Source organism: Callithrix jacchus, chromosome 13, assembly GCF_049354715.1.
Source record: "Callithrix jacchus isolate 240 chromosome 13, calJac240_pri, whole genome shotgun sequence".
NCBI lineage: Eukaryota > Metazoa > Chordata > Mammalia > Primates > Cebidae > Callithrix > Callithrix jacchus.
Window position 1 is genome coordinate 99,857,176 of NC_133514.1, and position 13,493 is coordinate 99,870,668.

At 35.0% G+C, this 13,493-nt stretch overlaps 1 protein-coding gene across 6 annotated transcripts in view; it reads left to right on the top strand.

Moving 5' to 3' along the window:
- WDR7 (WD repeat domain 7) overlaps positions 1–13,493 on the top strand; it is a 390,067-nt gene that overhangs the window by 91,803 nt on the left and 284,771 nt on the right. For all 6 annotated transcript variants that reach the window (XM_054244247.2, XM_078348222.1, XM_035271195.3 and 3 more), the window contains exon 14: positions 6,925–7,139. In XM_054244247.2, the coding sequence (XP_054100222.2) occupies positions 6,925–7,139 (215 nt within the window). The remainder of the gene's footprint in view (positions 1–6,924; positions 7,140–13,493) is intronic.

Sequence of the window (13,493 nt, forward strand, 5' to 3'; positions counted from 1 at the left end):
ATGGTGAAACCTCGTCTCTACAAAAAAATACAAATCTTATCTGGGTGTGGTGGCATGTGCCTGTAGTCCCACGCACTCAGGTGGCTGAGGTGGCAGAATAGCTTGAGTCCGGGAGGTTGAGGCTACAGTGAGCTGTGATTCCACCACTACACCCCAGCCTGGGAGACAGCAAGAGCCTCTCTCTCTTTCTTCCTTAGAAAAACAAAACAAAACTATAGCTATTAATAGCTGATACATTTTAAATAATAATGTATACTAAACTATTAATAGATACATTTTAAGTAAAAATAAATAGTAAACTTGTCTAGGACATTTTCAAATTAAATATGAAGAGAGTATCATTTTTCTGAACTTTTCTGATGCTTATATATATAATACTTGAATATTTCAGACACGATAAATATATTTGTGAAGAATATAAAATGAAATTATTTTCAAATGAGGCCTTACTGATAGACAAAGCTACTATTGTAGTAATTTTTCTAGAAGGAAATGATGAACAGGTCCTAACCGTAGGGGTACTGGAAGAGGTTAATGTTATAATCAGTTTAGTATAATTAAGCCTAATTTAGATAAAATATAGCATGTAATATAGAAATTTTACAAATTACATGCTGAAGATTTGGGTAAACAGTCAACATGACATTCATAAATCAAGATAAATGCTATAGAAAAGCTGAATTTATTTTGGATTTCAACCAGAATAGGAGACATACATTGTTTTTTTCCTCCTTCCTGTTCATGCTGTAGCTAGTGATATAAAGGTCCTCGGGGGGTCAGTAAGGTACATCCTGGAGGTATTGACATTATTTATTTATTAAATTTATTTATTTATTAAATAAATAAAAAATGAAGCTAGAAAAATCAGATTCAGCTGGGGTTTCATGTATGAAGTGTATTTAAACTCTGAGGAGATACTTGATCCCTCTTCTTAGTGTTTTGGGAATGTATTTTTACAAATGCAGCCATACCACATTAACCCTGTTTTGCATATTGGGTAGTTTTCTAGTTACTGTTTTCAGTTATACTGATGTTTCTAGCTTAAAACACTTGAAGTGTCTTTCCTTTATACTTTTATGTGGCATTTTTAAGCATTTTTTTTCTTCAAATGAGTGGTTTGTGTTTTCAGTTTACATGTCCTTGTGAAATGCTGTCAAAGCTAGTAATACAAAATGTATAGAGCTGGAGTTTCAGAATCTTTTGTTCTTTTATTGTAATATCATCTTATATGCAGTGCAATGTAATAGTGATGTAATGGCCATGGAAATTATTCTTTCACATCTCTAAATAGTTAAAAAATTAGCCAAACACTAGCAACAAGATTTGGCCAGATGAACCTCTTGCTTCCCTCTTATGAGCTTACTGAAGGTGGGCCACTGACCTAGGTGGGTTTTGTGGAGCTGTTTATGTGCTTCTGAGATGAACCATCTCATTCTTCACATTTGATATTCCTAGTAAGTATACAGTGCCATTCTCACAGGCCTTTGACAAATCAGAATCCTGTTTGGGAAACGGACATGCAGAAAGTAATGACTGATGTTACAAAATGTTCTTCTTACCTAGCCATTACCAAGCCTAAACAATATTCCCATCTGCTGCTTTTTATCATTCTTGCTACATAACAAAGGTGAATTCCCACATCATATATATACTCCTGTATGTATATTATTAGATGTTATTGTACAAGTGCAAATACCATTAATGCTTGACAAATACTATCAGAAATTAGTGCATGAGGACTTGTGAATTTATTTATTCTTTGACCTTCTTTATTTTTATGTTCTGTTCTCCATGTTTTCTAATATTTCTCTTTTTGCATTTATTTCATGAAATATGCATTTGAATCGTCTTTTTGATCTTAAGTATCTAATAAAATATAGCAGGAAATTATGAATTAAAGTATATTTATATGTCTGGAAAAACATGTAAAGCATGGCTGACAAAAAGCATGGGTTTCAGGGGCTCTGTCATACAAGTCAAGTCTCAGTGACTATTATTCTTCCTTAGGTCTAATTTTTGAAAATGTTTTTATGCTTTTAGTTAGATGTATTTAAATTGATGTTTTTCTCTTGTTAATAAAATTGCTGAAGAGAATCAGGAGGTAGTGTTGCAGTTCAGTGTTTTGTTATTAATGGTGGGTTTTAGTGGCAAGTGTTTTCTTCATGTATTTGACTCTTTGCCTGTAGTATTTAATACAGTGGAACTTAGATCTTACATCTCCATTTCATTCTATGTTGCCATTACATCATCAGCTTTTCTGTACCTTTTTGTTTTTCATTCTATTACAAAGCATGCTACAAGACAAGGGAAGACACAATGAATGGGTTATGAAAAAAAAGGTAATTGACTAAAACCTTGGTAAAACCAAGAATAATCGGAGTTTCTTTTTTCTCTTGATGATTGACTCTATGAAATCATACATATTTACTTACCTATTTAGTTACCATTTTCACTGCTTCCGTCTTTGAAGTAAGAGGTTGTTAGAGTGGAGATATGACTATGCTTACTACTCCCTTCTCTCTCAACCCCTCCATGCAATTAATCACTAAGTCTTTCCCATTAGGTCTCCCTCACCTACTTTTTTTAATTCTCTCCAGTGTACCATTGTAATTTATGGCCATATTTTCCCATAACTAGGCTATCGTTACTGGGTGCTCTGCCTACTCTTTCTTCCAGTTCATCCTGTACACTGCTGGGAAATTAATCTTAGGAAAGAAAACATTGACAACACTTGGTTCATATTAATGTCTTAATGAATAAACCATAAACAATATTAGTTCATAAAGCCTTCAAGGTAAGATCTTCCATAGTGTGGTACCTTCAAACCATTCTGTCCTTACCTTTTACTGTTCTTTTACGCAGACCCGTTGCTTTAGTCAAGAATAATTGGGTCACTCCCAATTCTTGTTGCTTATGTCATCCATATTCTTTCATGATTTTCACTCACTTGGAACATTGCTTTTTTCTTTTCATTTTTTTGTTTAAACAATCTATGGTATTGTAAGGAAATTTAAATAATAGGAATGCCATCTTATATATTTATGTAGTCACCATTCCCTTTGCTCTTTATTGCTTTGTGTAGATGCAGAGTTTTGTCTCAAGTCGTTTTTCTTTAGTCTAATATTTTTCTTTTAGTGTTGGTCTGCAGGTGATGAATTCTTTCAGCTTTTGCATGTTTGAAAAAAATTCTAATCTTGATTTTTAAAGGCTGTTTTCTCTAGGTATAGAATTCTAGATCAACAGGTTTTTGTTTTTTCTTTCCATTTTGTTTTCCATACTCAGCTGTCTCTGGGTTGCATTATTTCCAGTGAGAAACCTGCTGTCATCCTTTCCTTTTCTTCTGTATAGAACATCTCTTTTCTCTGACTGCTTTTAAATTTTTTTAATTACTGATTTTGAGCAATTTGATTGTGGTTTTCTTTACATTTCTTGTTTTTGGGGTTTGTTATACTTACTGGGTCTCTGGCTATATAGATTTTATCAAATTCGGAAAACTTACAGTCATAATTTATTCAAATATGTTTTCTGCCATCTGTTATTTTTCCTTTTTTTTTTTGGAGACTCCAATTATGTCTTTTAAGCCATTTCAAGTTGTTATGCAGCTCACTGTGATGGTATTTTCATTTTTAAAAATTATTTTTAAATTTCATTTTATATAATTTCTATTGGTATGCTTCAAGTTTACTGATATTTTCTTTTACAATGTCTAATCTAATTATTCCCATTTAGTATATTTTCCATCCCAAACATTGTAGTTTACATTTCTAAAAGCTTGATTTTGGTCTTTTGATGTCTTTTATGTCTCTATGCAAACCTTTTGAACATCTGGAATACAATTACAATCTTTAATGCTTTTGTCTTCTAATTTTAATATTTTTGTCAGTTTTGGGTTTTTCTTGATTTGGTTTTTTTTCTCATTATTGATCATTTTTTGGCATGCCTGGTAATTTTTTATTAGATATCAGACATTGTGAATGTTACTTTGTTGGTTAATGGAGATTTTTGTATTCCTGTAAATATTTTTGAGCTTTGTTGTGGGACACAGTTAAGTTACTGGGAAACAGTTTGATCCTTTTGGGTCTTGCCTTGTTATTACATCTTATCAGTTGGCATATGATTTTAATTTGTTTCATCACTAGTGTTTACTTAGGTCACTGAAGGTGTTTTGTTTTTTGGCTTCTTCACTGGAAAGTTATCTTTTTTCTTTTTGTAATTAGCATTTTGTGATGAGGTACTTTGAAACCATGTAAATAGATTTTCTTTATCAAACACTTAAATTATTCATTTCTTGTCAGCTGGATCTCTGTTTTATGCAATGGATTACATTCGTAAACTTTTATGTGAGGTCCTGGATTTGGTCAGTGGAGTCCCTTCACACTGGACGTATTTTTTTTTCTTTTCTTTCAGCATTGTCTTGCTTTACCACACAAGTAGATGATGCTGCCTCCTCAAGTAGAGGTGCTTTTTGTCCATCCTGGATGATACCCTGTGACTGACATCTTCTCTTCCCAGCGTGGACATCCTTTCTCCCCTTTTGGGATCCAGCAGCCTATGCAAAACTGATCACTGCATAGATACCTTCTTCACTCTTTAGGTCCCAGACCATTCCCCCTCACCATGTGGATGCCCTTCTCATACTTCTTAGACTTCAACTTTCTGTGCCAGGTTGCTTTCTCATGTGTTCATTTCTTGGACCCACCTTTGGGTTCTGTACTGGGCTGCCTCCCTGTGTGAACTCCTTCCTCTCTCCACTCAGGTTCCAACAGTGTCTCTTGATGCACATGCTTCTGGGGCTGAACCCTTTGCCAAGCTTCTACCACCACCTCCCTCTTGTTTAGCTTCCATCTGCACCATCTCAGACTCTAACATACTGCTCTGGGCTGTTGCAGGCCTGCTTTTCACCACCATGGCCCTCGTCTGACATGGACCCCTACCTTTCCTCAGCTCATTTACTAACTTTGGGCTTAGTTGCTCAGAAGGGAAGAGGAAGTATACACTTTTGACACCAGGGAGCAAATTTGTTACTTGGTGCCTTTGCAGGTAGTATGTTCTCACTTATTTGTTGATTAATGATTTTATTTCGGATATCAAGAAGGAAAGGTCACTTAAGCCTTTCCATTATAACTACAAACCACATTTAATAGAGAATTAAAAGCTAGAACAGTAAATTCCAAATTTATTCCTGTGAAACTTTAAGATATTTGAAAGAGTATCATTATTTTCAAAATCAAATTAACTTTAATTAAAATCATTTCCCACAATATTTACAAATATATATATTAGTAAAAAATTGATATGTTACAAATCTTCAGGTACAAGAATATGAAGTTCTGTACTAATTCAACCATGTAAATATACTCTGTTAACCGTGAGTGCACATCTATTGAGACTATTTTTCTGTGACTGCAATATCCCTTCCTCCCTTTTATGCTATGAAGACTGTTCTCTAACTTATTTAACAATATGATGGGGCTTTTATTCTATGTTAATATATATAGCTGAGCTTCATTTTAAAAATTGGTTTTGTAACTTCACAGTACTCCTTTTAGTGGATACATCATAAATTATTGACCCAGTCTACTAGTGATAGATATTTAGGTTTCTAAAAAATTTTTCTATTATGATTAAGACAATAATAACCTCTCACACATATATATTTGAATATGGTATCATTATTTAGCATAATCTTAGAATGGGAATTCCTGTGTTAAAGGAAATGTGAGTTTTAAATTTAATAGAATTTGTTAAAAAAAAGAATTACTAATTTTTATTTGTACTAAAAGTATATTACTATTGAGAATGCTGAATATCTGTATGGTAAGAGATAGTGTTTCATTATTGCTTCAGTTTTATTTGATTATAACTGAGGTTGACATCTTTTTGTATGATTACTATCCATTTGTATTTTTTCGATTGTTCATATTCTTTAAACATTATTTTGTTGGCTTATTTTTTTTCTCATAGATTTGTTAGAACTCTGTATTTTGAGGCTGGTAACTCTATCTCCATTTAATCCACAAAGAGTTAGTCTCTCCAATGTGCCCAGCACTGTTCAATGTACAACCCGAAAGTCTCTAACTGTTGTGTAGTTTACATTCTGGGTGGAGAAAGGCAGGTCAAAAATAACAAAAACTTTAAACGTATAGTATGTTAGCTGGTATTTGTGTTATGGAGAAAAAAAAAGCAGAAAAGGGAGAATTTGATAAGATGGGCAGGGAATAACTCATTGAAAATGTAACATTAAAACCTTGAAAAATGGGTGAAGGAGGTAGTGAAGCATGCATTGGAGGAAGTTTGTGATTTAGACAAGAGGTGCATAGATGGAGATAAATGGAAAGCATGGCCAAATGAAGAAGACAGTTGTATGTAGAAGGTAGTGGTAATTTCCACAAACATATGAAGAAACATTTGGCTGGATGGTGAGAGTAAGAGTCAAGAATTTGCAGACAGAATGGAGAAAGTATAATATTTTTTCTGTTTGTGGAAGTTTCTTAGAGAAGGAGAAGCTTCAGCAATTATTCAAGGGGAAAACAAATTTTAGTAAGTTTTTTTATGTTTAAGATTGATATACAACTTAGAGGAAGATCAAATAACAGATTTTAATGTTTGTAATGGTGTGATGGGATGGGAGTAGTGAAGAAAGCCATCTGGGAGGTAGAAAGAGTAGAAAAGTCTGGAGGAGGTTGTTGAAATCTTAGCTCTGAACTTGACTTAATTGGGAAGTTGCATCAGGGACTTTGTGGGAGAGGAATTAGGTGGTACCACATGGAAGATTGTTAGAAGATGGAAGCACAAAAAGGTATTTCTAGGAGGCACTGATAAAACACGTTTCTACATAAAAAATTTTCATACCATTTTTCTCTACCTAAATGATTTAAAATTGTGTTGTATTATGTAATATTTGTGAATGTGTTTGTCTCTCAGGTGCATTGGATCGTTGTGTGATGGGGATAACAGCAGTTGAAATTCTAAACGCCTGTGATGAAGCTGTTCCTGCTGCTGTTGATTCACTTAGTCATCCAGCAGTCAACCTAAAGCAAGCTATGACGAGACGTAGTCTTGCTGCTCTTAAAAATATGGCCCATCATAAGCTACAAACCCTTGCAACTAACCTCTTGGCTTCTGAGGCATCTGACAAGGTAAGCTTTGTATGTGGCCTCCTGATGTGTACAGACCTCATTTCACTGCATTTAGTAACATAGCTTTGGCATATCTTAGAAAATAGTTTTTGAGAGATGACTCCTGAAAAATAAGCTTTATTTTTTTATGTTTATCCAACATAGTTTGGGTTTTTTCAAGTATTTGGCACTTTGAAAAAGCAAATTATTCTTACCATTCAAATATTTTAAAATTCTTTCTACTGAATTAGGTGCTTTAGTTTATGAAATTGGAGTGAACATTTTGTATACAATCTGTCTTACTTTTTGGTAATATTTCTGTTGAAAGATTGAGCACTAGCTAATGTCCCTAGGAGGGAAAAAATAATTTAGGTACAATTAGATGTCTGTAGTTGTGATGTATCATTTGTTTTAAAATTAGTTTCTGACTTTAGTAAGGTTAAACTATTTCAAAGATTTAAGAAAATGTTTGAGAATAAAGTATGATGGAGTTGTAGAAGTACTGAAATTTTTCTGAGACCTAAGCTCAATCACACTTTCCTTTTTGACACTTAATAATCAAAGTATAAGTTACTTTTTCAGTTAACTGAAGATTATACTATTAAAAAAAAAACAAAACGAAACAATGCCAGCTGGGTGCTGTGGCTCACGCCTGTAATCCCAGCACTTTGGGAGGCTGAGGCGGGTGGATCACCTGATGTCACAAGTTTGACACCAGCCTGACCAACATGGAGAAACCCTATCTCTGCTAAAAATACAAAATTAGCTGAGTGTGGTGGCGCATGCCTGTAATCCCAGCTACTCAGAAGGCTGAGGCAGGAGAATCACTTGAACCGGGGAGCAAAGGTTGCAGTGAGCTGGAGGTTGCAGTGAGATTGCACCATTGCATTCCAGCCTGGGCAACAAGAGCAAAACTCCATCTCAACAACAACGAAAACAATCCCAATTCGTGAATTGGTTACTTATCTGTAGTTTTGCAGAAGCTAGCCCCTGTTTGGTCTGTGGTATTTGTGTAATTTGGTATAATTTGAATTAGTTTGTCTCTAGTAATGGATAAATGAAACCTAGAGATAGTTTCAATGTTTCGTCTTGAATCACTACTTCAAATTCTAGTTCCATCTAACTATTAATTAGTTATTAATGGATATCACAAATACTTTTAGTCTCTATTCTTGATTTTCATTTTTTAGAATGGTTAGACATGTGAATAAATAGTGAAGGGGTTGAAAGGCTCATCTGTAGACTTGAAAATGACCCATGAGTTAGTGAGTGCTGATGACACATGAAATACTGTAGGCAGTTCCACTGACCCACATCCTCCAGTAATTCACAGTAATGTCACCCTTTGATCGTTCTTTCTTCCCTCAAGATATAAATGCTTTATCAGCTGTGTCGTATTGTATATTTTAACAATTGTGAAATCCTTCTACACTTTATGCTTTCAGTAACATACCCTAAGTGTGTGAAGAAATCACAGCTTAAATGCATTGGCCATACCTGTAATTACTTTCAAGGAATCACATAACTGTCTTTAGAAATTCAGTATTCATAGCACAGTTTCTGATATGATAGGTAATTTAATTTTGAGCAAATTTATAAAACAATATGTTTAAGAGCATACATGTATGTTGTGTAACTCCCAAATATATTCTTTCTCTTGATGGTATCCCCTAGAAGTAAAAATTTGGAAAAATAATTATATAACTAGAAAATTAAAGAAAAATAAGTGGTACAGTAACAGTTATGAATGGCTTTTATAAGTGGTCGTGGTCCATTATGTGATTTTTACAATCTTGTTTGTCCCTGTTGTAATAGCGTATTTTATAGTGCAATTAGTGATAAAAGCACCAGATATCAGGGACACTACACTTATGTATTGTAAAATATATTGCTTGTGAACCTCCTTAGTCTTGTAGCAGTGGTAATTGTTGCCTGGCCTACAAGGAAAACAATTATAGAAGGGAGGAAAAAGGCTTAGGAAGCTGAGGCTGCAGGAGGATAATCACTTTATGAAAAATGTATGTTGGCTGGACCATTAGGGATTTCTCTAACTATTTTCTCATGTTGAGTTTGAGGCTCCTTCTGAAGGGAATATTTAAAGAGCTGTCCTCTGGATAGCTTTCTAACCTCAGGAGAAATAAACCCACCCAAAGTTAAAAAAACAAACAACTACAAGCTTCTCAATGGTACAGGACTTACTCTAGGATACTGGATCTATTTTTTTTTTTTTTTTATATACGTGAGTCTTTCAATGGATGGTGAAGCCTGTATTGGGATACTCTGTAGAAAGCATGTCATGGTGGAATGGTGTTAGCAATCATGGTTATTTGGAAGTAACATATATTTTATTTTGCTAATTATGTTAATTGTACTGGACATTCAAAACTTCAACAAAATGGAGAATTTACTATTCTGTGATTTTTTTTTTCCTCACACTAGAGGAGGGTATTAAGTAAAATTATACTTCATTACTGTGCAGAGTCTTTTGCAAGATTGTGTATATTTGAACCCCTTTGCATTTCTCTTATGATTTGTATATTTTTTCTTTATATTATGATAACTTATATACTTATCTAATTTTCCCTACTGAAATTCAGTCTTTTTGAGGGCGGGGATTTTTGACTTATTTATCTCTGTGCTTTTCCATGACATCCAGCAGCAGCTGTGCAATCATAACTGGTGTTGAATTGGATGGTGTGGAACAGAAAGTGCAGAGAGCCCTTGCTTTCCCTTTTTTGCCCTTGTCTTCAACATTCCCTCATAACTGACTGTCTTAAGACCCGGGCTTTGCAGTCTCAAGTTCATGAACCTTTGAGGTGTGGAGCATTCATTAGTAACTCACATTCTCCCTTTGGTTTTGGTGAATGAGGTTGTTTAGAGAGAACTAATTCTCCTTCCTTGTCCTCTCTGTATTGTCAGTGTTCTAACCCATCCTTACCTCACTCAACTTACCTCAACATTATCCTCTCCTTTACTCCTGATCCTTTCAGCTGTAGACCATGATAGCTCATTTGTGACACATTGACATTTTGGGATGGATAATTCTTTGTTGTTGGAAGACTGTAGTCTATATAGTAGGATGTTGAGCATCATTTCTCTCTTCTGCCTACATCACATCATGTTGGTAATAGCCTCCTCTTTTCAGTTGTGACAGTCGGATATTATCAAATTTTCCTTAAGAGGCAAAAATTGCCTCTGGTTTAAAACCACTGCTTTAATCTCACTTTTCCTCAGGACAGTGAAGCCATCACCAACCCTTAGCCCCTCCACATACTTTGGCAGAATTAGTTCTTACATTCCTTTTGTGCTCACATTTTTTTTTTTTTTTTTGTTCATAACTTTCCCAAAACACTTTTCCCTTTGTATAGGATATTTTTTGTTCTTTATATTTGTCTTCCTTACTAGATTTTGAGCTTCTTCAGGATAGGAATTCAGTTTTTCATCTTTTTATTTTCAGTACTCAATGTAGTATAACTATATTACATTGTGGTATAACTACACAGGGTTTATGGTATATACTAGTGAAAAATGGTAATTGCTCAAGAACTTAAATAGGAAGTTAGTTTGAGGTGTCGATTGGAATTGTTTTGTAGAGGAACTTGAATGCAAAGCTGAGGACATAATTTAATGGGTGGTGAAATGATGTCGAATAGTTTTAAAAGGACCCTTTTGATGGTTTAAGAAATATTTTGTCATATCTAACATTTGTGTGTAAGACACTTAGAAATACTGATTTGGGAAATGAAGTGTGAGGCCAGAATGATAAAGTAGGAGGTCATGGGGACTGGAAATAGCATTAAGCGGTGGGAATTTGGAAGACGGGATCGTTAGTAAGCTGTTGCATAAGTTGAATAAATAGGACTTCACTCTGGTGTTGAAGAGTTTGATGTTCAAGAGTGTTTCAGACACCAAAACCTGGCTGAAGGGAGAATGGCAGTGCTGTTAACAGGAATGTGCAGGCCGTGAATAGGCTTTAAGGATGATTGTAATAGGAGATGTGCATCTTCGCAGTAGTGTTAGGAGTTGGGGTGTGAGAGGGTCAGCAAAATTCCTTTGAGAAATAACTGGCATGATGGTGAGATAGGATAGCAATGGTAATATTTTTTCCTAAGTAGATGCTGGAGTGTAGAGCCTTAGCCTGCACTTCACATTTTGGGTTACCTGCTATTGTCTGACTTTTTTCAGATATGCTTTATTCTTGAATTGTCACTGCAAATAAGTGAGTTAGTTCTTATTGTCCCCAGTTGGCAACTGATGCACCTAAAGACAGCTGGATGGAACAAGGATTGACAAACTCTTTCTGTAAAGGGCTAAATAGTAAATACTTTAGACTTTGTGCGCTGTCTCTGTCACAGTGACTTAACTTTGCATTATAGTGTGAAAGGCATAGACATGTGAACAAATGAGCATGGCTGCTTTCCAATAAAACTATTTACAGAAGCAGTTGGTAAGTTAGATTTGGCCCATGGGCCGTAGTTTGCTGACCCCTACCTCAGAAGATGGCATTGTTAATCTCAAGATTGTAAAGGTAGTTCTCTGGAATGACTTTTGCTTTATTTTTATAAAAGCAGTTCAAAAGAGTGGTTAAGAGCCTGGGTTCTGGTGACAGGTATGTCTGTGTTCAAATTATGTTTTTATAACTTGCTGGCCATGGGTGACCTTGGGCAGGTAACCTCCAGTGGCCTCCTGTCATCTTTAAAACAAAATTCAAAGTTATAACAGTGACCTATGGGACTCTATGTGATCAGACATATGCTTCCCTCATTTTTATTCCAGTTCTAGCCAACTGACTCTTTTTAAAAATATGACTATTTGTGGAATGGATTAATGAATGGGAAAAATGAATGAATTTAATATATTTTGACTACTGGTAATGCATTACCAAATCTTGGTACAGAATTACAGGATACAAATTGAGAGTTGTTTGTAAGGTTATCCTTTAAGAAATGCTCTTTAAGCCATATCATCATAGGATAATATTATTGAGAGACAGAGTATGGAAATGGAAGAAATTTAAAGACGGGATGCCTGTTTAGATATCAGGAAGATGAAGATGAGCCAGTGAGAGGCCGAGCAGGAGAAATCATACAGGCAGATTCTAGATCACACATACAGTAGAAAACAAAATTAAAGGCCCACAGTTTATCAGAGAAATAACATTAAGAATTGGGGTGTTTAGGTTTAGTAATTAGGAAGGCCATTGGTGATTATTAAGAGAGCTGTTTTGGTAGAGTTGGTTTGGTCAGAAATCAGGGTACAATGAGCTGATCATGAAAAGTGGAGGTAGAGTGGAAGAAATTTGCTTTTGATGGAAAAAGAGAGGATAGTGGCTTCAGCGGTTAGGGGATTAAGAGCAGGGTTTATACTCTGTTAAGGAGATCACTAAGCGTTTGTGTTGGTGGAGAGGATAATGGGTAGAACAATGCAGGAGGATATGGTATTAAGAACAGAGCTGGAGAGTTTACCTTTAGTAGAAATAGTTTCCTTGTAATTGGTAATGATTAAAGAGAGGGAGATGCATGTACCCAGTCATTTTTAGTGGAAGAGAATAAAAGTAGGCTGTGATATCTGTTAAAAGGACGGAAGAGGTGGTTATAATTATTTGGAGGTAAAGCCATCTTTTTTTTATTTTAATCCCAACACCACCCAGCATAGGCAGTTCACTGGTTAGAAGATTTGTAAAATGCAGATAACTAGTCACTAATAGATTGCACATGATACTTGGTGAATACATACATAAATATGTCAAGATGGTCTTAGCATATCAGATGATGTTTCTGACATGTTTTTCTCATCCTACATACATGGTTCTTTGTAAAGAGAGCTTGGGTTATAGGGATTTTATTAGTGAAGCTAGAAAACCTTTACTGCCATGAGATTCATTTCTTTGTCCTACTGTGTGTAATTTTCTGTTCTGCAGCTTTATATCTTGGGCATTGTTGTGCCAATCCGAATCACTTTCTGGCAAAAAATGATGAGGTTGAGGAAGTGGAAAAATGACCAGGATGATTTATCTTTTACCTTACATTTGTCTCATGTTGTCTAATTAGTCAAAAGCCTGAAAAAAATGAATGGGCTATATTTGCAAAGGTCAGTAGCTTTGTATTCTGTGTAACTAGGTGAGAGAATGGAATTTGGAAGTCAAATATAACCTAAGAACATAGCTTATGTTTTTTGCTTGCAGAATTCGCTCTAAAAAATTTGTACCGATTGAATTGACGCTATGATGCACTGTGAAAAGGGCACTGTAAGGTACAGACAAGGACAAGTCAAATGACATTGTGTGCAGGATACCAGGCCTTGTTTAGTGAACTGTTTTTGTCCTTAGAAGAATTCTTAGGATATCCCAAAACTTTAATAAATATTTTAATAGAA